The sequence below is a fragment of the Pseudophryne corroboree genome, chromosome 3 (assembly GCF_028390025.1).
Source record: "Pseudophryne corroboree isolate aPseCor3 chromosome 3, aPseCor3.hap2, whole genome shotgun sequence".
Taxonomy (NCBI): Eukaryota; Metazoa; Chordata; class Amphibia; order Anura; family Myobatrachidae; genus Pseudophryne; species Pseudophryne corroboree.
In genome coordinates, this window is record NC_086446.1 from 186223665 (window position 1) to 186246696 (window position 23032).

Genomic DNA, 23032 nt, shown 5'->3' on the forward strand with positions numbered 1-23032 from the left:
GGTAGAGGCCAAGGGTCTTTGACGGACATGTCCAGAAGATCCGCGTACCACGCCCTCAGAGGCCAATCCGGGGCAATTAGATTTGCCTGGACTCCTTGATTCCAGATTCACTTTACCACCCTTGGGAGCAATGGAATTGGAGGAAACAGGTAGACCAGCCGGTACAGCCAAGGCGACACCAGTGCATCCACTGCCCTCGCCTGAGGGTCCCATGTCACGAAAAATACCAGGGAAGTTTCTTGTTGAGACGAAAAGCCATCATGTCTATTTGTGGGCAAGGGCAACCCCACCGGTCGATGATCTGCTGGAACACCAGATGGTGGAGCACCCACTCTCCCGGGTGGAGATCGTGACGACTCAGGAAGTCTGCCTCCCAGTTGTCCACACCCGGAATGAAGATTGCTGACAAAGCTCTTGCATTCCTTTCTGCCCAGAGGAGTATCTTTGACACCTCAAGCATGCAGGCTCTGCTTTTTGTCCCTCCTTGTCGATTGAAATGTGCCACTGCCGTGGCGTTGTCCGACTGTACCTGGATCGCGTGATCCTTGAGCAGAGGAGAGGCTTGAAGTAGAGCATTGTAGATCGCCCGAAGTTCCAGAATGTTGATTCGAAGGAGGCTTTCGTTGGCTGACCGCCTGCCCTGGAACTGCGCCCCTTGGGTGATAGTGCCCCATCCTCTCAGACTCGCATCCGTCGTGAGGAGGGTCCAATCCTGGATCCCGAAACTCCTGCCCTCCAGGAGATTGGAGGACTGTAGCCACCACAGGAGGAGATTCCTGGCCTCAGGTGACAGCTGAATCACCCAGTGCATCTGGAGGTGCAACCATGCCAGGTTCTGGCATGGAACCTCCCATACTGGATCGCCCCGTATGAGGCGACCATCTTTCCTAACAATCTTATGCAGAGCTGTACGGACACTCGAGTAGGTCAGAGCACCATGCTGACCATCTCCTGAAGTGTTTTCGCCTTGTCCTCTGGCAGAAATACCTTCTGGGCCACAGTAACCCGCAACATCCCCAGGAACAGGAGCCTCTGAGATGGCTCCAGGGGTACTTCTGTAAGTTGAGGATCCACCCATGGTCGGACAGAAGACGGATGGTGCGGTCGATATGGAGCAACAAAAGCTCCCTGGATCTTGCCTTGATCAGAAGATCCTCCAGATAATGGACCACATTGACCGCCTGGACCCAGAGTTGAAGCATCATCTCCACCATCACCTTCGTGAATACTCTCGGGGCTGTGGACAGACCGAAGGGCAGTGCCTGGAACTGGAAGTGATCGTCCAGCAGGGCAAACCGCAGGTACGCCTGATGAAGAGGCCAAATCAGAATATGGAGATAGGCGTCTTTAATATCCAAGGAGACCATAAATTCCTGTTTTTCTAGGCCCACAATCACTGCTCGCAGGTATTGCATTTTGAACTTGAATACCCTCAAATAAGGATTCAAGGATTTCAGATTCAGAATGGGTTTGACCAAACCGTCCATCTTCAGCACCACAATCAGGTTTGAGTAAAACACCTTGCCGCGTTGCGTAGTGGTACTGGAACAATGACGTGGGACTGGACCAACTTTCAGATAGCCTGTGGCAGCTATAGGTGTGCAGTCTAAGGCCCCTCCCTAGCAAACTAAAAGTGTTTTGTATAGACACACCTGAAGGAGTGAGACACCTTCATTCTTATAGGCCCTACACACATGCCGATATTCTGAAAGATATGAACGATCTCGTTCATAAATGAACGAGAACTCGTTCATATCTTTCAGTGTGGAGACTCCAGCGATGAACGATGCGCGGCCCCGCGCTCGTTCATCGCTGATCTCCCGTCGGCTGTGCATGCAGGCCAATATGGACGATCTCGTCCATATTTGCCTGCACTTCAATGCAGCCGGGTGACGGGGGGAGTGAAGAAACTTCACTCCCCCGTCACTGCCCCCCCGCCGCCGGGTTGCTCGTCGGCCGTATCGGCCGTCGGTCACCTCGGCGGCGCATCGCCGAGTGTGTAGGGCCCTTTAGACTTGCACCCACCCGCACCTGACCATCATTTATTTTAACTAGGGTACCTAGCATGACTGCACCTGTGAATATGGCACAATTTTAGGTAAATCCAATTATTCTGAACAATAGGTCAGAAATGGGGTGGCTCCTGGGGTACGGGGCCTCCTGGACTGCCGTGGCTGGGCGACAACAGGGCATCGCAGCATTACATTTAATTTGGCACTTTCACTGTTTGTTTATTATACATGTTACACATTTTTTTCACTTGTATTAATTCACCCCATAACACCCCCTTTTTTTCTCACCTATCCCTTAATCCTTCTCACTACACATAATTATTCGCTGCGATGCCCTGGGGTTGCTTGGCTGTGGTTTTTTGGGGGGTCCCGTGCCCTAGGTTTGAACCCCTACAGTGTTAGGTACTGCAGCAGAGTGGAGTCCCTTGCCGCGGGGCTGCAGCTTCATGCATTGATCAATACATAACTAAACTCCACTATTTATTACATGCTAAGCTGTATGATATCAGTAATGCTAGAGACAGTGCACCTACAACACCCCCCTTTTCTTCTGTAGAACTACAAGTCTCAGTAGGTAGCACCTCACATTACTGGCAGCTATAGGTGTGCAGTCTAAGGCCCCTCCCTAGCAAACTAAAAGTGTTTTGTATAGACACACCTGAAGGAGTGAGACACCTTCATTCTTAGACTTGCACCCACCCGCACCTGACCCTCATTTATTTTAACTAGGGTACCTAGCATGACTGCACTTGTGAATATGGCACAATTCTAGGTAAGTCCAATTATTCTGAACAATAGGTCAGAAATGGGGTGGCTCCTGGGGTACGGGGCTCCTGGACTGCCGTGGCTGGGCGACAACAGGGCATCGCAGCATTACATTTAATTTGGCACTTTCACTGTTTGTTTATTATACATGTTACACATTTTTTTCACTTGTATTAATTCACCCCATAACACCCCCTTTTTTTCTCACCTATCCCTTAATCCTTCTCACTACACATAATTATTCCCTGCGATGCCCTGGGGTTGCTTGGCTGTGGTTTTTTGGGGGGTCCAGTGCCCTAGGTTTGAACCCCTATAGTGTTAGGTACTGCAGCAGAGTGGAGTCCCTTGCCGCGGGGCTGCAGCTTCACGCATTGATCAATACATAACTAAACTCCACTATTTATTATATGCTAAGCTGTATGATATCAGTAATGCTAGAGACAGTGCACCTACAACACCCCCCTTTTCTTCTGTCAAACCGCATCAGGTACGCCTGATGAGGAGGCCAAATCAGAATATGGAGATAGGCGTCTTTAATGTCCAAGGAGACCATAAATTCCGGTTTTTCTAGGCCCACAATCACTGCTCGCAGGTATTGCATTTTGAACTTGAATACCCTCAAATAAGGATTCAAGGATTTCAGATTCAGAATGGGTTTGACCAAACCGTCCATCTTCAGCACCACAATCAGGTTTGAGTAAAACACCTTGCCACGTTGCGTAGTGGTACTGGAGCAATGACGTGGGACTGGACCAACTTTCAGATAGCCTGTTGCAACGTAACTTGCATATCCTCCAAAGCTGGTAAGTTTTATTTGAAAAATCATTGAGTGGGAGTACTGTCGAACTACAGCTTGTAGCCCTGAGAAACGAGCTCTCTGACCCAGGTATCCTACCAGGAAGTCTCCCAGATGCGGCTGAAGTGCCCTCGGGGTGGGTGGGCACCGTCAAGCTGAGGCCTTAGTGGAAGCAGAACCGGTGGATTGTTCCTGAGAACTGGTGCTTGCAGGTTTTCTGGATTTACCTCTGATGCCTCTAGCCGCATTGGAGGCACCTCTGACCTTCGATCGAAATCTGTGAGACCGAAAGGACTGGACAGACGGCCCCGGGTAGGAACAACTCACCAGCGGGGCTCCAGAGGGGAGACATGTGGATTTCCCAGCCATAACTTTGGAAATCCAGCGATCTAATTGAACCCCAAAGAGCCATTCCCCAGAAAAGGGGAGAGATTCCACACTACGTTTGGATTCCGCGTCCGCAATCCACGGACGCAACCACAAGACCCTGCGTGCTGACACTACCATGGCAGATGTCCGAGCATTAATGTTCCCCATCTCCTTGAGGGAATCACACAGGGCACGGGTAGTGTCCTGAATGTGCTTCAGGAGGGTTACCATAGTAACCAAGGGCATATCTTCTGAGAGGCCCCCCTGAATTTGAGTGACCCAGGAATGAAAGGCATGGGTCATCCAGCAACCCGCAATGACCGGTCGCTGTGATATACCGGCTGCTGTGTATATAGACTTTAGGGTAGTCTCTATTTTCCTATCCCCAGGATCTTTCATGGTAAAGGAGCCCGGGGCAGCCAGCACCGCCTTTTTAGACAGGCAAGAGACCAAGACATCCACCCCAGGGGGTTCCTCCCAAAATTTTCTACCTTCAGGAGTAAATGGGAAAGTGCGCAAAAACTTTTTGGACACTTGGGAGTTTTCTTGTCTGGATTTTTCCAGGCCTGTTTGAATAAGTCATCTAACTCTGTAGAATCAGGGAAAGTGACATTAGGCTTGTTTTGTACAAAGAAAAATGAGAGGGAGCTGTAACACATCCCTTACAGCCAAAATGAGGGGTTCAATACCCTAAGCAGCATCGGGATCCCGACTGACGGGATCCAGATCATCCCTATCCTCCTGTACATCATCATCTGTATCAGATAGTATAGCAGGTAAACCACGCTTCTGAGTACCTGCATGAGAGAGGAGGGACTGCGTATTAGCCCTAGCAGGAAAAATCTGCAACAGCTTGTTGTAGTAGCTGAGTTTTCTGCACATTAGCAGTGAGCTGGGATGACATATCAGACATAGTCTTAAGAGACCCTAACCAGTGGGGTTCTGGACCCTCACCCCCCGCCCCTTCACTGATTTGTGAAGATTGACTGCATTGTTCACAGGAAACAGAGTCAGTAGATAATGGAGAGAATCTAGTGTGACATACACTACACAGCTTGTGTTTACCCATACAGTATTTTACAGAAAGCACAATAACATACACACAGACAGTTATAATGCAAGCCTGCCCTACTGTATGTGAGAGGAGACACAGAGAGAGGACACCAGCATAACCTGAGCTGCACAGCCCCAGTGAGACTGTCAGCTTCTTAAAACACAGTAAACACTAACAAATTCAGTCCTAAATAGGAGCCAGATAGTGTACACAAGCAGCTCTCCCCCTTTGCTACACCCTGTACCAGATATCCAGCGTGGCTGAGGAGTCAGAAAGCGCTGTAAGTGCTGAATATGGCTGCAGTAAGCAGAGGAAGGTGCCAAAATGCCTCAGTACCTGCTCTGAGCTAGCTCCACCCCCTCCAATAGCGCCGGAGCTACAATACATATTAAACTGGCAAAAGTCTCAGTTTAAGCTTAAAACATCACACAAGATCTAGTTAAGCCCTGTTGTGCCAGTTCTACACGGGGGATCTTAGTGGGACCCCCCCAGGAAGGGTCTCGTACGCCGCGCCCGTGGTCAGCCGCACTTTGAACTGGGGGAACCCCATAGCGGGGTCTCTGGTTTGTGCTAACCACCGATGTCACCTTCAGGCAGCGTTAGGGGTGTGTGGCGTGCGACGGGTGTGACAGCCAAGGCGCAGTGCCCCGCTGAACAACAACCCCTCAGGACGGTGGTCCTGCAGCGGGGAAACGGCTGTGCACCTCGCAAGGCCGGTGACCCCCCCCCCCCCCCCCCAACTCCCACGGTGCAGGTATGCTGTTGCCCAGTCAGCATACCGAAAATAATAAAAGTTTAAAAGAAAATGAAGAAAACTCTCTGGAGCTGCAGAGATGTGCATCCTCTCCTGAGGGCACTTTTTTCTAAACTGCCTATGGGAGGGGGCATAGAGGGGAGGAGCCAGCACACCCAGTTGAAGAAATTTAAAGTGCACTGGCTCCTTTGGACCCCGACTATACCCCATCGTACTAGATTCCCCAATATCCCTTATGGATACTAGAGAAATAATAGCTGTCCTAGGGAGCCTCACTCTCATATAACCGATATGATTACAGATATTGTTTTGTAGCAGTTGTTTCCACAATTCCCATGTTCTGATGAACCTCAATTATACTGTGTATTCATCATAATTTATGACACTACTTCACATACAGTTGTGATACCTATAAAACGTTGGGATACAGCAAAAAAAGAATAACATTCAATAAACCCAAAATATCTGGAGTGATTGTTCTAAAAGAAAAAGATGAGTCCCCAGATCAGTGTGGCACATATATAACGTTTCAGGTGAGTTTTTTAAATAACTTCCATTAACTCCCCTAATACAGAAGTCCCAAATGCCCCCTGACTAGATGACTTTCTGTTAAAATACATTACTCCTGAACTGTTCTTTTCTTATGTATTATGTACAACATTCATACTACTGTACAGACAATGTATTATTATCCTAGGATTTGTATAAAACATAAAAATGGTCCTGCTAAAATAAAAAAAGACTACAGTACAAGAACTCACTTGCAGTGTGTGATGGGGAATAGCTACAGGTGTTATGCGGTGCTTAGATGCTGGTGCAGACAGCGGTCTTGGCCTCTTCACTTCAGGCTCTTCTGCCCTTTGCAAGCAGCTTTCCACCTCCCCACCCCCTCTACATCCTGGCAAAGTACAATCAGACCCTTCCTCTCGGCAGCATTTTCCAATCCCCCTATTATGGTGGATCTTGTGGGAGGCTTCCTGGGAGCTGGAGGTAAGAGAAGCAGGTGAAGGGCTAGTAGGTGGTGAGCCAGCGGTTACAGTCGAATCCGAAGCAGAACTAGACTGATGCCTGTGTTTAAACTTTATGGAATCACTGCGTTTTGGAGGAGTTGGCGGGGTTGGTGGTCTGTCCACCTTGGAAGACTGAGGTGAATGAGCCATGACTGGCCCTGGTGGAATAAAGTTTAGTTTTGGTGGTGTTTGAGGCCTTTTGAAAGTGTCAGGATCAAAGATGGATTTCCTCTGCCTGGGCCTCTTGAAGACCGTGAATTCACTCTGTGAGTGCCCAGGGCTGACCATAACTTTGGGCCATGTGCCACTGCTCCGCTTGCCGGTGGATGACTCAACTAGTGCATCTGCAATGGCATCTGTGTAACCAAGTGGCTGTCTGTCCTCCTCTAGCAAGTCATAACCACGCCCCATGAATACCTCTCCACCTATGGATCCCAAGCTATGCTCAGAATGGCTATGGCAGCTCAGCTGAAGGGCTCTCTCCGATCCACTACCATCTCCCATATCTTTTTTGTGATCAAGGATGTCAGGACGGAAGATGTCAGTCTGAGTCGAGCTGTTATTCTTTAAGTTCCTCTTATTCTGAGCCTGAATATTTGGAGGGAGAACGCGACATGATTCCTTAATGTTTTCAAATAAGCTTTGTCCGCTCCAAGATGTATTTTGTGGTAAAACCTTGAAAATAAATAAAAATTATTATTATTATTTTTTATACTGTGGACTAAGCCATATATGCTATGCATAGTTTTACTCTTACATACAATTTTAGCTTTATACTACATAAGTTATCTATGATCAATTATTTTATTTTAGAAAGCAAAATGGAAAATAAATAATAAATGATAATACTATATATACTACCCATTAAAACTTTTATTTGTAGTAATCTTTTTGTAGACACAAATACTAAGCAGTCTACTAATTACAACTAGAAGAATGTACATTAAAGGCATACAGTGGGCCCAGATTTATGAAGCCTTGGAGAATGATAAATTGCACAGTGATAAAGTACCAACCAATCACATACTTAGCAATGGTAGGGCCACAACATTGATTTTAACGGGTGTAGTATGGTATGCCGGCGGCCGACCGCCGGCATACCGACAGTGTGGCGAGCGCAAAGGATCCCCTTGCGGGCACGGTGGCACGCTACGCGCACCATGCTATTTATTCTCCCCCCAGGGGGGTCGTGGACCCCCACGAGGGAGAATAGCTGTCGGGATCCCGGCGCCGGTATACTGTGCGCCGGGATTCCGACATTCGGCATACTGAAGACCACCCATTTTTAACAGCTGCCCTTGAGAAAATAATTGGGGGGGGGGGGGGAATGTGAAACAATTTCCCCTAGTTAATACTTGGCTAAAATAATCGTTATCTCTTGGACAAAAACCTTTGGGGATAAAAATTTTTTTTATCTTCCAGTGTTAAGTTAGAATGCAATGAATAGTTTAACATACCTCCCAACATGACCATTTCCAGGAGGGACAAAACGGTCTGTTACTGAACTTTCCTCTCAATGAATGACTGCAGTCACCTGCAGTAGTGGATTTACCGCTATGCGACCAAAGCAGTCGCCTAGGGCCCAGCGGGTGTCAAGAGGGCCCACCGACAGGGCTCACTGGCGTAACTATACAATCCTTGTAAAAGGGCAGTAATGGCCAAAACACATTCAAGGATATTGCACATTATTGCAGCACACCATTCCCGCAATTCCCACATACAGCCTCCTCTTCTACTGGAAGAGTACAGCATTTGGATACACTAACGCTGGAGGCACAAAACTGCATGATCTCGCAGGATTGCCATACTTGGAAGTCTCAAGGCACCCAGAAGAGACTGTGGCAACCAGGCCGGTGTGTGTGGACTAGCACACACCGGAATTCGAACACCAGGTGAGGGTAGATGTATTAAACCTGGAGAAGTGATAAAGTCGAAGGTGATAATGCACCAGCCAATCAGCTCCTAACTGTAAAGTTACAGGCTGGGATTGAAAAATGACAGTTAGGAGCTGATTGACTGATGCGTTATCACCTTCCACTTTATCACTTCTCCAGGCTTAATACATCTGCCCCCAGGAGACTAAGGACCAGGACAGGAAGCCCTATTGATAGCTAGATTGGGGACAGCAATGGCATTCAGTAGGAAGCGACTACATAAGGTACAAGTGCCAGAGTGGATACAAGGATGTTCTAAGGGGGTTCGGAACACTAGCCCCTGAGGAATTAGACATTCCCTAATGGAACTTTCCTACACATATAACCAACTTGGGAACGATTAACTAGGATACTTATACATGGACTTATCCCGCGATAATCACAGATCTGCATTAACTGTAACTACAGATGGTGTAAGGAGTGCGCTAGCTATGGGGCCCGGCAGTTTAGGGAGCCTGTCAGACCCAAGCAAACCACAGCACTATGTTGTATTTTTTTTTTAATTTTCCTTTATTAAAACCCAGCAACCACACAAGTCCTTAAAATGGACTAAGCCTCGTCCTAATGGCTTTACAGACCATATTATAAAACGTTGTCTTCTGTTCTTGCCACTAGAGCAGGCATTCCCAACCTCAGTCCTCAAGGCACACTAACAGTGCAGGTTTTAGTGATATCCAGGCTTCAGCACAGATGGTTAAATCAAAGTGAGGTACTAATTAAGTCACCTGTGCTTGAGCATGGATATCACTAAAACTGAAGTGTTAAGGGGGGTACTCACGGGAGAGATGTGTGCTGAGCAATCTTAACACAGACCGCTCAGCACACATCTCTCACCCCGCTCAGCACAGCGCGATGTGCTGAGCGAGGGGGAAAGCCGACGTGGGGCTGCTCAAATCACACAACGGTGAAGTGAGCGACCCGCTAGATTGAGCCTGCATGCAGCTCAATCTAGCATCGGCGATAGCGATGCGCGGGGCCGCGCATCGCTATCGCTGGAGGGCATACACACGGCAGATCCGTGCTTAAAATCTAAGCAATCTAGCAAGATTGCTTAGATTTTAAGCACGGATCTCTCCGTGTGTACCCCCCATTAGTGTGCTTTAAGAACCGAGGTTGGGGATGCCTGCACTAGACTACTGTAGCTGTTGTATAAGTCAGTAATGGAAGAGAAAACAAAACGTCTTTCCCAAAAACCTTGATTTATAATGCACATGGCCTTAACTCCTAGCCAAATTAAAACATCCAGTACACTGCAAGTAGAGGTACAGGATAAACCGATCCAGATCTATGCCGGTAGGACTGTGTCAGGTAAATACATAGAAAATAAAAGCACATATGAATTCTTGGAAAAGCATTACCTAAGCAATAATGTGAGGTTTACAAAATTGCTGGCTAACATCTTGTTAGTACCCACTGTAATACAAATACAAGTCACCAAAACCTAGATCTAATGTTGTCTACACTCCAATGAACTAAGTGATCTATAATGTGAGGTGAAGGAAAGCCACCATTAATGCCCTGTATATCTTACGCTGGAAACACAGCAAAAATCAGAACTGTCATTTTTTTATTTTTGTTATCCTAAAAATAACTGCATTTTTTAAAGAATCAACTACTGTATAAGTCTCCACTTCTCCCTATTATCCTAGGATCTAAAAAGCATTTCGTAAAAAAAAAAAAAAAAAAAAAGATGCACTGTTACGATACAAATAATCTCCAATTTCAGATGATCTGTTGTTGTAGACATTTGTTATGGTCAACCCCCTAATACCCTTGATATACATGCCCTACAGCAGTGGGCTGAAAGCCACAACCAGGGCTTTAAATTACCTTTACCAGAGAGAGGCTGAGTGATTCCCGGCAGTTCCTGAGCAGAGCCTCGCATTCTGTAATGGATTTATTATCCAGGGCGATACCATTAATCTGCAGGGAGAAATGAGGGATCATTACCCTTTCTAAAAGAAAATTTAGCATATACTGTCACCAAATGGACAGGTTTCTGATTTATTAAGCAATCAAATATCTCTCTATGATAGTTTTCTAGAACAAAGTTTAATTTAGTGTCACTTTGTATGAAATGTGTTTGTTTTTTTTCTCAGATTTCCCTATAGACATATTAAGTAAAAACCTATAAAACAAGTGTTCACTTACAGCCACCACTCTATCACCAGCCATGAGTGACCCTTCCTTGGCAGCAGGACTCCCGGGCATCACAGCTGCCACCAACACGCCAGTCTCCAGAGAGATACCACTGTCTGCCACACAGAGAAAATGACGGAGTTCATAGCATGAACAATAAACAAGTAAAAAATATGTTACACATTCAATTACCTGCAGTAAATTATCACAGGTGAAAACGGGAGGTAGCCTCAGGCTTTAACGCCCAAGGATATTCAATCAGACTCCTGACTTCTCCCGATCACCTATTTAATGCCTGTTAACTTAATGTGTTAATGGGCATTAACATGGGTTTACGAGCGTCAACTCACAGAATCTGTGAAAAAGTACAGAGATGCATGCATCAACGCGGTCGCGGCATCCGTTAACCCCTGAGGCAGGTGAATTAAAATCCTGAATGACTGCCTGCTTTGGGACGAATTGGATAGCTCTGAGGGATCAATTAGCCCGCTATAATCTACTGGCCCTAATTGAATTCCCCCCTTAATATGCTTTAATACCAAGTCACTTAACTGGAATTTGAAAAACAATACATACACGTGACGGGTTGGGTATGGAATTCCGGCGGTCAGAATACCGAAGTCAGGATACCGGCAGCGGGCTGAGCGCTAGAAAGCCCCTTGTTGCAGGCTCGGTGGCTCGCTGCGCTTGGCACAGGTTTTATTCCCACTCTATGGGTGTGGTGGACACCTACGAGTGGGAATAGCCCTGGCGCAGCTGTTGGCATTCTCGGTGGTCGGGATCCCGGCGTCGGTATTCTGACCGCCGTGATATTAACTACAGCCCCACGTGACAATGTATTCTGGCGAGTTCAAATTTGAAGTCATTGCACACAATATTTGCATGCACAAGTTTGCATTAAATAAGGAACTGGATGTTTCTAGCTGAAAGAAGCCTTGTGCAGAGCCCTTTTTACAAAACAAACAAGATTATTTAAAGGACATTGAATGGTGTGGTCTTTAAAATGCATGTCTTACAGCAGAATGGATAAACGGCTGAAAGGTAGGAACGTAAATTTACAAAGCACACTGTAAATAAGTGCCTAGATAGTTCACTCTGCACCATAGAGTGCAAGCTTTCAGATGACTCCTCCGCAAACTACACATGCACCTAGGTTTACGGAGGGGTGGGAAAATGTCTAGAGGGGCACATAAAAGTTCAACATCCTATCAGTATAGAGCTAGCCCTTTCATTAAATGAAATCCTTTACAGCTTAATAAGTGGAAGGAAGGGGAAGCGGGATATCTTAGATATTATTGCTGGTTCTATAATATATTCATTAGTGGCAATAGACATGGGGAGAAGTCAATTAGCTGCGAAACCTCATTTTTTATCACGACCCGCAAAAAAGCTGCTGTTCAACTGTTTGCAAAAAATTATTGGCGATAATTAGCCATAGGGTTGCCACAAATTTCTTTTCGCCACCTCCTGAGCAGATGAGAAGCTGAGGAAAACCCCTATTTTAAGGTAAAAATGGCAGAATCTGGTTCAGATCCCATGGGTCACCCCCATGAATGACTAATTAAGCTCTTTCAGTTTTTAATTATTTTTTAATGGCCAATAATTATTGTCATTTTTGTGGTAAAAAAAAAAAAAGTGCAAACTTATGGAAATTGGGGTACAATAGCAGGTACTGTATATTGGAATGCTTTATGAGTGGGGTGAGTGTTTTTAGGCATGCAGGTGGAAGTCATTTTTTTTTTTTTAATTGGCTTAAAATGACACAAATATATACTCATTTTTATGTACCCCCCAATTTAATTGGAGTACTTATTTTGCTGATAAACACTTGTTTTCTATCATTTTTTTCACTTAAAATAAACAATATTCATATAACAGCCATCTGATCCAATTTATGTACCTCAAACACTTTTATGATCACCATTATAAACGTATACACTGTCTGATACACTGTTAAGAGAGGAGGAGGCCTGTGTGTAGCCTCCTCTGTGCTGGCTCCTTCCTCTCTGCTGGCAGCGCTATAGAGCACTAGAGGGCTTAGACTATAATTTGCATGTGCAGATCTCCGGGAAAATGGTGCGGGCGGCATTTTTCCTGCGATTTCTCTACTGTGCAAGCACAAAACTTAATGAAAATGGCCACAGAGGCAAGTATTCAAGAAATGGGTGCAGTGTGTGCAGCGTGGCCCCCGTGCACCCATTATAATTATGCAAGTGATCTAATTTTAGTTTAGCTTTTAGAATCAGAATCAGAATCAGCTTTATTGGCCAGGTATACTTACGTATACTAGGAATTTGTCTTCGGTTTGCTATATAACAGCCAAGTAGGTAACAGGTAAGCAGGTGTGTGTGTGTGTGTGTGGGGGGGGGGGGGGGGGCAAGTAAAGTTACACAGATAGGTATACCGTAGGGACACAAGTGAGTTACATGTACGTCTAGTCAGTCAATGTTCAGGAGTTCAGCAGGCGGACAGCTTGGGGAAAGAAACTTTTGAGGCTTCTGGTGGATCTGGCGGGGACAGCCCTGTAACGCCTGCCTGAAGGAAGCAAGTTAAACATGCTGTGGCCGGGGTGTAGCTGGTCTTTTACTATCTTCATTGCCCGCTTTTTAGCTCTGGACAAGTACAGGTCCTGGACTGAGGGAAGGTCGGCCCCGATGATCTTCTCTGCGGTTCTGACCACCTTTTGGAGCCTGCATATGTCCCTCGCGCTGGCGGAGCTGTACCATACGAGTATCGAGGAGCACAGTACCGACTCCACAATCGCGGAGTAGAAGAGGAGCAGGAGCTTCTGTGGGATGTTGAACTTCCTTAGTTGCCTGAGGAAGAACAACCTCTGCTGCGCTTTCCCAACAGTGGCGCCAGTGTTGGACCCCCATTTAAGGTCCCTGGAGATTGTGGTCCCTAGAAACTTGAAGGAGTCCACTAGCGATACCACACTGTCAGCAATCGTTAGCGGAGGTGCACTAGATGACTTCTTCCTGAAGTCCACTATCATCTCGACAGTTTTGAGGGGGTTGAGGTCAAGGTTGTTGTGGATGCACCACTGGGCCAGCCGGTCTACTTCCCGTCTATAGGCCGATTCGTCCCCATCCTTGATGAGGCCGATGACGGTGGTGTCATCGGCAAATTTGATGATCCTTACTGATTGCGCCTCTGAGGTACAGTCATTTGTGTACAGGGAGAAGAGCAGGGGTGAGAGGACACAGCCCTGAGGGGCCCCTGTACTGATGGACCGCGCTTGAGAGGTGAATTCCCCCGCTTTCACCACCTGTGTCCTATCTGTCAGGAAGTCTATTATCCAGGAACAGGTAGCTTCTGGGACCCCTAGGCGAAGTAATTTGGGGTGGAGGATGCTGGGGACGATTGTATTGAAGGCCGAGCTGAAATCGACAAACAGGACCCTCGCGTAGGTACCGGGAATGTCTAGGTGCTGTAGAATGTAGTACAGGCCCAGGTTGACTGCATCCTCGACACACCGATTCGAGCGATAGGCGAACTGCAGGGGGTCCAGTTGGGGGCCAGTCACAGTTTTCAGGTGATTCAAAACCAGACGCTCGAACGTTTTCATGACCACAGACGTCAGTGCTATCGGCCTGTAGTCGTTCAGGTTCGTGATAGTGGGTTTCTTGGGGACCGGGACTATAGTAGACCTTTTGAGGCAGGAAGGGACTTTCTGTAGCTTCAGCGATTTATTGAAGATCTTGGTGAATATGGGGGCGAGCTGACCCGCACATGCTCTTAGGGCAGATGGTGACACTCCGTCAGGACCCGGAGCTTTCCTGGTTTTGGTCCTTTTGAACAATGCCTCCACCTCTTCTTGGGTGACTTGCAGTGCCTGGGGTTGGCCGTCGGTGTTCGGGGCATCGTAGAGGTGATTGTTTGGGTTGCAGGGGACTTCTTTTGCGAACCTGCAATAAAAGTGGTTCAGTTCATCTGCAAGGTCTTGGTGCATGGCGGTGGACTTTGATGTTTTCCTATAGTTGGTTATGGATTGCATTCCTTTCCATACAGATACGGGGTCATTGGTGGAGAGATCGTTTGTCAGCTTGTCCGAGAACCGCTTTTTTGCTAGCCTAATTCCTTTAGTCAGAGAGTTCCTAGTACGGTTGTATAGTGCTCTGTCACCGCTGCAATAGGCCTCCTCTTTGGCTCGACGAAGTTGCCTGAGCTGGGCATTGAACCAGGGCTTGTTGTTGTTGTAAATGCGGTAAGTCTTGGTAGGTACACACATGTCCTCACAGTAGCTGATGTAGGATGTGACAGTGTCTGTCAAGTCATTCAGGTCGGTTGCCGAGGCTTCAAAGACCCCCATTCCGTGCAGTCAAAGCAGGCCTGGAGCTTCATCTTGGCCTCATTGGTCCATTTCTTGACAGTCTTAACGACAGGCTTAACTGCTCTCAGCTTCTGTGTATAGGTAGGGAGTAGGTGGACGAGGCAGTGGTCAGATAGGCCGAGTGCAGCACGCGGGATAGACCGGAAGGCAGACTTGAGGGTAGTGTAGCAGTGATCAAGGGTGCGCCCTTCTCTAGTGGGACACGTGACTTGTTGTTTGTACTTAGGTAGCTCCTTGCTCAGGTTAGTTCTGTTGAAGTCACCCAGTACTATAAGCAGAGAGTCTGGGTGTTTTTGTTCTATGTCGGATATACATATGGCCAGGTGGTGCAGGGCTTCGTTCGCGCAGGCGAGGGGGGGGATGTACACTCCCACAAGGACAATTGAGGCAAATTCCCGGGGGGAGTAGAAAGGGTTGCAGTTGATACTCAGCATCTCCAGGTGAGGGCTGCATGATTTGCCTATGATCGTGACATTGGTGCACCATCCGTCGTTGATGTAGAAGCAGATGCCACCACCCTTCGTTTTTCCTGAGAGAACCTTGGAGCGATCGGCCCTGAAGAGACTGAAGCCCGGCAGAGACATCGGGTTGTCCGCAATATGGTCGTCCAGCCACGTCTCCGTAAAGCAGAGGATAGATGACCCTGTAATGCCTGACCCTGCGCTGCCCAGAAGGAGGGACAATTCGTCGAACTTGTTTGCCAGTGAGCGCACATTCGAAAGCAGGATCGCGGGTAGTGCAGACCGGTGCCCTCGCCGCCGCCACCTCACTAGGGTGCCTGCGCGACAGCCTCTCCTCTGAGTCCAGGTCCTTCTACTAGGGCCGACATGAGGGCCTCCGTCATTCTCTTTCCGGGGCCGGTGATCCATCCGCCAGTCGCCACCTGGGCTGCGGGGGGGCGCGGCCGCTCGGTCATCCACTTCGGTGTCCACAACGTCTGCATCCTTGCCACACAGGGCAGCAAGGGCAGCGAGGGCTGCAAGGGCCGCTGATCTGCCCGCCGACGGGCCCGGACGTGTGGTAAGCACCTCGGGAGCGCTCCAACTAAGGAGGGCTTCCCTGCTGTATTTGGTCACCGGTGGGGTAGACAAGGGCAAGGGAAAACAAGGGGAAACAGGTATTTTGGCTGAGCTGCGTAGCTCCGAGGCAGCCATCTGCGGCGCCATCTTAGATTGTAATCGCTATAATCGTTGTTGCTGTAACCTATTGCTGCTCCTTAATACAATGGGTATATTTGAAACAAGTGATACTGTAAATAAAATAACTGCTTTTTCTGTTGCTGATTTAGTCAAAAGCAGGCTTGTGGAGAGGTGTTAGAATCCAATTCCTGTTGTGTAGGTGTGAAAGATCTCAGTGTGAGAGGCCTTTGAAGTAAATTTCTTGTGGGGGGTAGTGATAACATGTGTCCTTTGGAATGGCTCTTGCAAATTGAAGTGAGCAGTGACCCTTCAGTGATTCAGAGCCTGAATATGCTGTATATTAGTTGATTAATGCAAGAAGTCAGTTATTTTTTGCTCAGAGAACAGAGGTGAATGATGTCTAAGTGAGGGGCTGGATGGAGCCAAATATAGGTTGTAGTTCACAGTACCTTGTCTGGGATGTCCAATGCAGAGCACAGTAGATTCCAAACTGAAGGACTTCTAAGTGGAGAGTTGCAGAGGTTTCAATCTAGTGTGTATCTCAGCGCAGGAATGCAATCCGTTGGTTTTGATCAGATGTCCGCGTAGAGTAGAACAAGTTAAAGGTAAGTCCTTGGATATTTACGATGATTTATGGGTCAGTTGTGGTGAATTTCAGCTGTTTTATGGAGATGATCAGGAGCATGCAAAAGGTGATGCAGCCACTTTGCCCATCTAGTCTGTTTATTTGGGGTACAGGCAGGTTTCCCCATTTTCAACTACACTTCTCACTGGTTTTGACGGTAAGTTAGTCCTGTTTTCACAAATTTGCAATTGGATAGGTTGAAAAACGATCACGTACATACTGGAGAAAAGCCATTTTCGCTGCACTTTTCACGTGATATGTGGCAAAAATAGATCTGCAATAAATGACCACGTTTGTCTTGCACATGATACAGATTTTAATAGGGCTGATAGTCCAGAGGTAAGAAGGTAATTAATTAGAGACAAGGATTTTATGATTCTTAATTTAAGATGTTTGTCTGTAATACACAAAGTATACAATATTTTGTACTAAATGGCAAGAGTTTAGCAAACAGCACAGTAAAGCCAAGAGATCGGGTGGGTGCAAGAGACAGGTCACATTGAGAAACATCTCACATCATTGACTGGGTGCAGTTCTGGAGGCCCTGCCCTCGATATCACATTAGTAAACTAGAACAGACTCCGAGAATGGCTACTAAGTTGTCATGCGCTACAAAAACCTATTAGGAATGTATTATAGGAAAGCAATGTATTGAGTGGTACAGCTGTGATAAACAACTTGTGTTATGTGGGTATTAGTACCATCAGTAACAGACTTAGAGGGACATTTACTAAGCAGTGATAAGAGCAGAGAAGTGAGCCAGTGGAGAAGTTGCCCATGGCAACCAATCAGCGCTAAAGTAACATCTATAATTTGCATACTATAAAGTAATACAGAGCTGATGATTGGTTGATGGGGCAATTTCTCCACTGGCTCACTTCTCCGCTCTTATCACTGCTTAGTAAATGTCCCCCTTAGATGTCTATTCATGAAGCAGTGAAAAGAGTGGAGAAGTTAGCCAGTTGAGAAGTTGCCCATGGCAACCAATCAGCTGCTCTGCACAATTGTATAGTATGCAAATTATAAATGTTACTTCAATGCTGATTGGTTGCCATGGGCAACTTCTCCACATGCTCTCTTCTCTCACTGCTTTATGAATAGCCCCCTAAATGGTCAACTAATTACATATCTCCATATTTTAGATATCCAACCTTTCTGACTGCCCAGGTTGATGTGCAGGGGCGTAGCAATACGACTCCCAAGGGACTTTCTCCTCCGTATGACCATGTTGATAACATCCCCTCCACTTAGCACAGCTTTGATCAGATGTTTGCGGTCTTTATTAGTGAGATCAACATCATTTATCTTCAGGAGACAGTCGTTCACCCTGTAACGGGGATGATAACGTTTTCAGACGTTGAAATTACAATTTAAATATACTTCTAAATGCAGATTTTACTCTCAAAGAACAAAAAAAGCTACATATACAACTGAGATAGCACATGCCGCACAAATACGTCACATTTTTTGCTCTTTTGAAGATACAGACAAAGGGTCTGCACATGCGCAGCGATTGAGTTGCAATTATGGTCACAGTGAGGATTCATTCACAAGTGACTGACCAGGAGCTGCCATTTTGTGGGAGGTAATGTGGAGTGGCGGCAAATAAGCGGGCGTGTCAGGACCATTTTCGGGCAAGTATCAGCCACCAACTGCGATACCATAAGCAGGAATCTAATCTCTGGCGTCTCAGGCAACTGAGAAGGCTCAGGTAGGCTCGTCTATACAAATCTCTGCAGGCTGTTATCTTAGCATATTTTCCCACATCCTCTGAGTCATCTGCAGCAGCATTATCCGGCACCTATGAATAAGGTCCATAGTGTCGGATCAAGGTCCACTAGTCTATTTTGATATCCCTTGTGATAAATCTATTTGTATTGACTGCCACAAACGAATACAATTCAAGTGCATGAATCAAGAGGAAAAACATAATCTCCTACAGGAATACATACGATTTCCCGGCGGTCACATGACCGACTGCGACATCCCTACACTGAAGATGCTGACACTGGATGGGGTAGGCATTTCTTCTCCTCCCCTCGGCCCTCTACCCTAACTCTCGGAGGGTGGCGGCTAGGGTTAACCCTCAGTAGGGGGGTGGTGGCTACGGCTAACCTCCCTCTAATGTCTAACCCTAACCCGCCTCCCCTGGGACCTAACCCTAAGGGTGAACCCCAATACTCACCTTCGCCATCCCATCTGTTGGTGATCTGGCACCAGTCTCCTTAGTGGTGTCGGATTCTGGCGTCTGTCACATGACCGCCGGCATCCTGACAGGCGGGATGCTCAACGCATCCCCCTCCTACATGTGATATGTCTGTGGAAGTCTCTGCTATTGCATCTGCACAAGTAAATCGGAGCATGAACACTGGCAAAATAACATCTGTTTTGTCTAATTTTACTGGTCACCATTTATAAGGCAGACAGCATGAGAATACCATCATCTGATCATAGAGGTTGCTTCCTTTTTGGGACAACCACTTCTGAAACTAAACCGGCAGTAGACATATAGCAAACATAACTGAAATATAAATTGCAGTGTAAAAATAAAGTAGTCTAACATTTATGGGCTACATGAAACAGCAGCCAGTATTTACCCTGCACAAAAAAAATCTAATCCACCAAAATCTAAACATGGTTTTGCCAAGTTGTGTGATTTTATGCTTTGCTTACAAACCTGAATCAGGCCCTCTATGTTTTCGCCTAAAAAAAAACCTAAGAGAACAGAAGAAAAACAAGACCACAAAAGCCCCAAAATTTATAGACTTACCAAAGGATTTTGTTGATTACTTTATTGCCACAAAAATTGTTTTTTTTTTGTACTCACTGAGTACTCATTTATCTGAGGGACAATTTTCGCATTCAGGTGTAGAGGGTGCTGTCCAAAGACCAGGCACAAATGCAAACTAAACTTGTTTGTGGACTGCCTCTTCTCCCCCTCTACATCCGATAGTGCCTTAGTTTTGACTGTAAGAAGCCCATAGGAGATCACTATTTACCCTCGCAGATCCACACCTCAGCCCTGGAATTCCAAATACACCAGATTCCCTCAGACAGTGGGGGAATCACGTGGTAAGGCAGACTTCACCCATTTCAAATGTATGCTCTCCTCCTACAGAGCTGCCACTTTCCTTCTCTAAACAGTCATATTTTTAAAACCTAATTTCCTCAAACCCCCACTTGCCACTTAAAACTCCTTCCTCTGCCAACCCCCTTCTCATTTCTGCACTTATCTTTGCCACCTACTTCACATCTAAAATTGGCTCCATACTTCAGAATATCACATTCCATCAGACCCTCAGCACCCACCCACCTTCTTTCTCAACCTACCCTTCATATATAGTGGTAGATGCTCAATTAGCTTAGTGCTTGCAAGGGAGGGGTATTTCTAAGCAAGAAAAAAAAACATTTTGTTTCCCCCAGCACCCTGAATTATACCAACCTACCCTTCCCTATCCATCATACCAACTCGGAGTTCTTCTCCCCTGTAACTGGAGATGAAGTTATGCTCCTCATGTCCCCTCCCCCCCCCTCCCACCTCCCCACTAGATTCTATACCCTCCCACTTCCTCTGTTGCCTCTCTCCTTCTGTCTGTTCCCATCTTTTCAATCTCTCCCTCTCATCAGACATTCTCCCCTTTGCATTCAAACACGTTCTTGTTTCCCCCATTCTTAAAAATCTACCCTTGATCCCAACTCTATCCAAATACCGACCAATCTTTCACATTACTTTTGCCTCCAAACTCCTTGAGCGTATTGTCTACAATACACTTTCGTCCTCTTCACTCCACTGAAATTGCCCTCCTGAAAGGCAGCAAAGATCTACTTGCGGCCAAATCCAAGGGCCACTACTCTACTCATTCTTCTTGACGATATCTGCTGCTTCTGACACTGTGGACCACCCTCTCCTCCTGCAAATCCTTCACTCCCTTGGTCTACATAATACTGCCCTCTCCTGGCTGTCCTCCTACCTCTCTGACCTTTCTATCTCGGTCTCCTCTCATGACTCCACTCTCCCCTTCTTCCATTAACAGTTTGTGTCACCCAAAGTACTGTTCTTGGACCTCTCCTATTCTCCCTCCATATGGCCTCTTTAGGTGAGCTCTGATATCATCTCCCATATCATCAAGTGAGGTGACTGACTTCATGGCACAGCTCAAAACATCACATGCTGGATAATTGTACTACATCAAGAACAGGAAGACTAAAGATAAAATGTACAATTTATTTAAGTTAATTAAAAAGCACTTTTATACATGCAAATCATTCGGCTCAGAACCATTAAAACTGACTTTCATGACATCAACCAACACACACATATGAATATAGTTATGGTAGATACAATTAGAGGAAGCCCTGGCACTTTATATGTTACAGGGACACAGACTGTGACTGTAAGAAAATTAAACAGTTGCATGCCTGCAGCTTTTGCCATAAAGAGATGCAGGTGAACTAATTAATTGCAAGGCAGTTATGCAAGTTGCCTAAGGTGTGTCTCTGAATTTGTATAGTCAAGCTAGTATCTCTAAACAAAACGTGCCCCTGACTGACAAGTTCTGAAGAAGTTCACATCAGAACCACTGGCTGTTTCAGTAAAATCAATGATACATTATGTATAGCTTTCATACACTGGGAACACTGTAAGTTATACTTTTTTTACCACGTCATATTTAAGAAAATGTAACCATCCAGTTTCGAAAATTCTAGTTCCAAAGAAGAAGGTCCTAGCTACTCAACTACTACTCAGCAACAACTTAAATGGAGTGCTACTGGGCCATATTATTAAATTATTTTTAAAGTAACACCATCTCCTACAAACATTGATGTCCCTTCTCCTGTCAGATAAGCTATTAGAGAATATGCTCATAGATGCTATCAAAAGTCACAGCCAGTCTAACCATCCCCTTTTAGCAAACCTATTTTAAATAGTGGAGAATGGGTAGAGTTGTGTAATTACATTTTTTTGCCTTTTCTTTTTGACCTCATTTACATTACATTGTTGATCTATTTAGATTTTCACAGAACAGTGCACCATAGAACTAACATGGCACGAATAGGACAAATCATATACCTTAGCCGGCCATCAGCGATGCTGCCTTTGTCCACTTTAGTTACAAAAATGCCACTATCCCCTGGGAAAAAGGGTTCACTCACTCCATCTGCCACATCAAATCCTAGAGCTGTCAGGTCCATATCCTCCTGCAATAAAAAAGTACATTTAGCTGTATTTACTAAAACGCAAATGCAGATCTACACACATCTCAGTCACAGATGTTCCCGATTTGGGTGCACAGAAGACAAAATGTGTATATTTGCTTGTATGTAGAGTTGTAAGTTGCTATGTGGTGCCTCATCCACTATCCATACGCTTATTACTCATCATCACCATTAGCGCACACTTGCACCAGTCTCTACTTGGTAAAAATTATTCCAATCAAGTCTGCATGTCTCGCCATTCCATAAATGCCCCCTCACTGAACCTTGTCTCTGTAAGAACACATCGTTACTGCCCAGTTACGCGCTATTATTCTGAGGTGGGAATGCAAATGAAATGCGCAGGGATAGGATTTGCTTGTCCTCATACAACTAGCCTCAATACTCAAACGAGATGCCTGGCACTAGCAAGTCACCAGGTTTCGTGCTCTCTGCTTGCCCAAAAATGTGTCTCAGTCGCAATGCTAACTAGAACGCACCACAAGACTGCACTGAGTAATTTGATATATGAAACTTGTATATCTGTGTGCGACTGAGTCTGTATATGGAACTTGGCGTGGAAAAAGCCATAGCGGCTATATCGTAGCACTTTGTATACAGATTCACTCGCACACAGATTTGTACACAGATGTGTCACATGTCAAATTAATAAGTACAAAAATCAGGCGAAAGAGACACTGGACGCTAGCTGTCTTGCATAGGATCTGGTGTGCCCAGGGGCCAAGTGATGCTAACAGAGGGCAGATCTAGCTCTTGTTATAGAACTCATGGAAGGCTGGCCCTAGGGAAGCCAATCCCAGGCCATTTTTTCAATCCCGGGTATCGGGATTGAAAAATGGGCAATCCCGGGATACCCGGGATTGGCTTCTAGCTATATGGCCGCCCCCT

At 46.2% G+C, this 23032-nt stretch overlaps 1 protein-coding gene across 3 annotated transcripts in view; it reads right to left on the reverse strand.

Annotated features, from left to right (window-relative positions):
- The window catches only part of DLG5 (discs large MAGUK scaffold protein 5), a 245975-nt gene that overhangs the window by 68978 nt on the left and 153965 nt on the right, over window positions 1-23032 (reverse strand). For 2 of the 3 annotated variants that reach the window (XM_063958702.1, XM_063958704.1), the window contains exons 12-16: window positions 22002-22129; window positions 18082-18257; window positions 10846-10949; window positions 10525-10617; window positions 6512-7435 (exon numbers count right to left, since the gene is read on the reverse strand). In XM_063958702.1, coding sequence (XP_063814772.1) covers window positions 6512-7435; window positions 10525-10617; window positions 10846-10949; window positions 18082-18257; window positions 22002-22129 — 1425 coding nt within the window. The remainder of the gene's footprint in view (window positions 1-6511; window positions 7436-10524; window positions 10618-10845; window positions 10950-18081; window positions 18258-22001; window positions 22130-23032) is intronic. The other variant, XM_063958703.1, reaches the window with a different exon arrangement.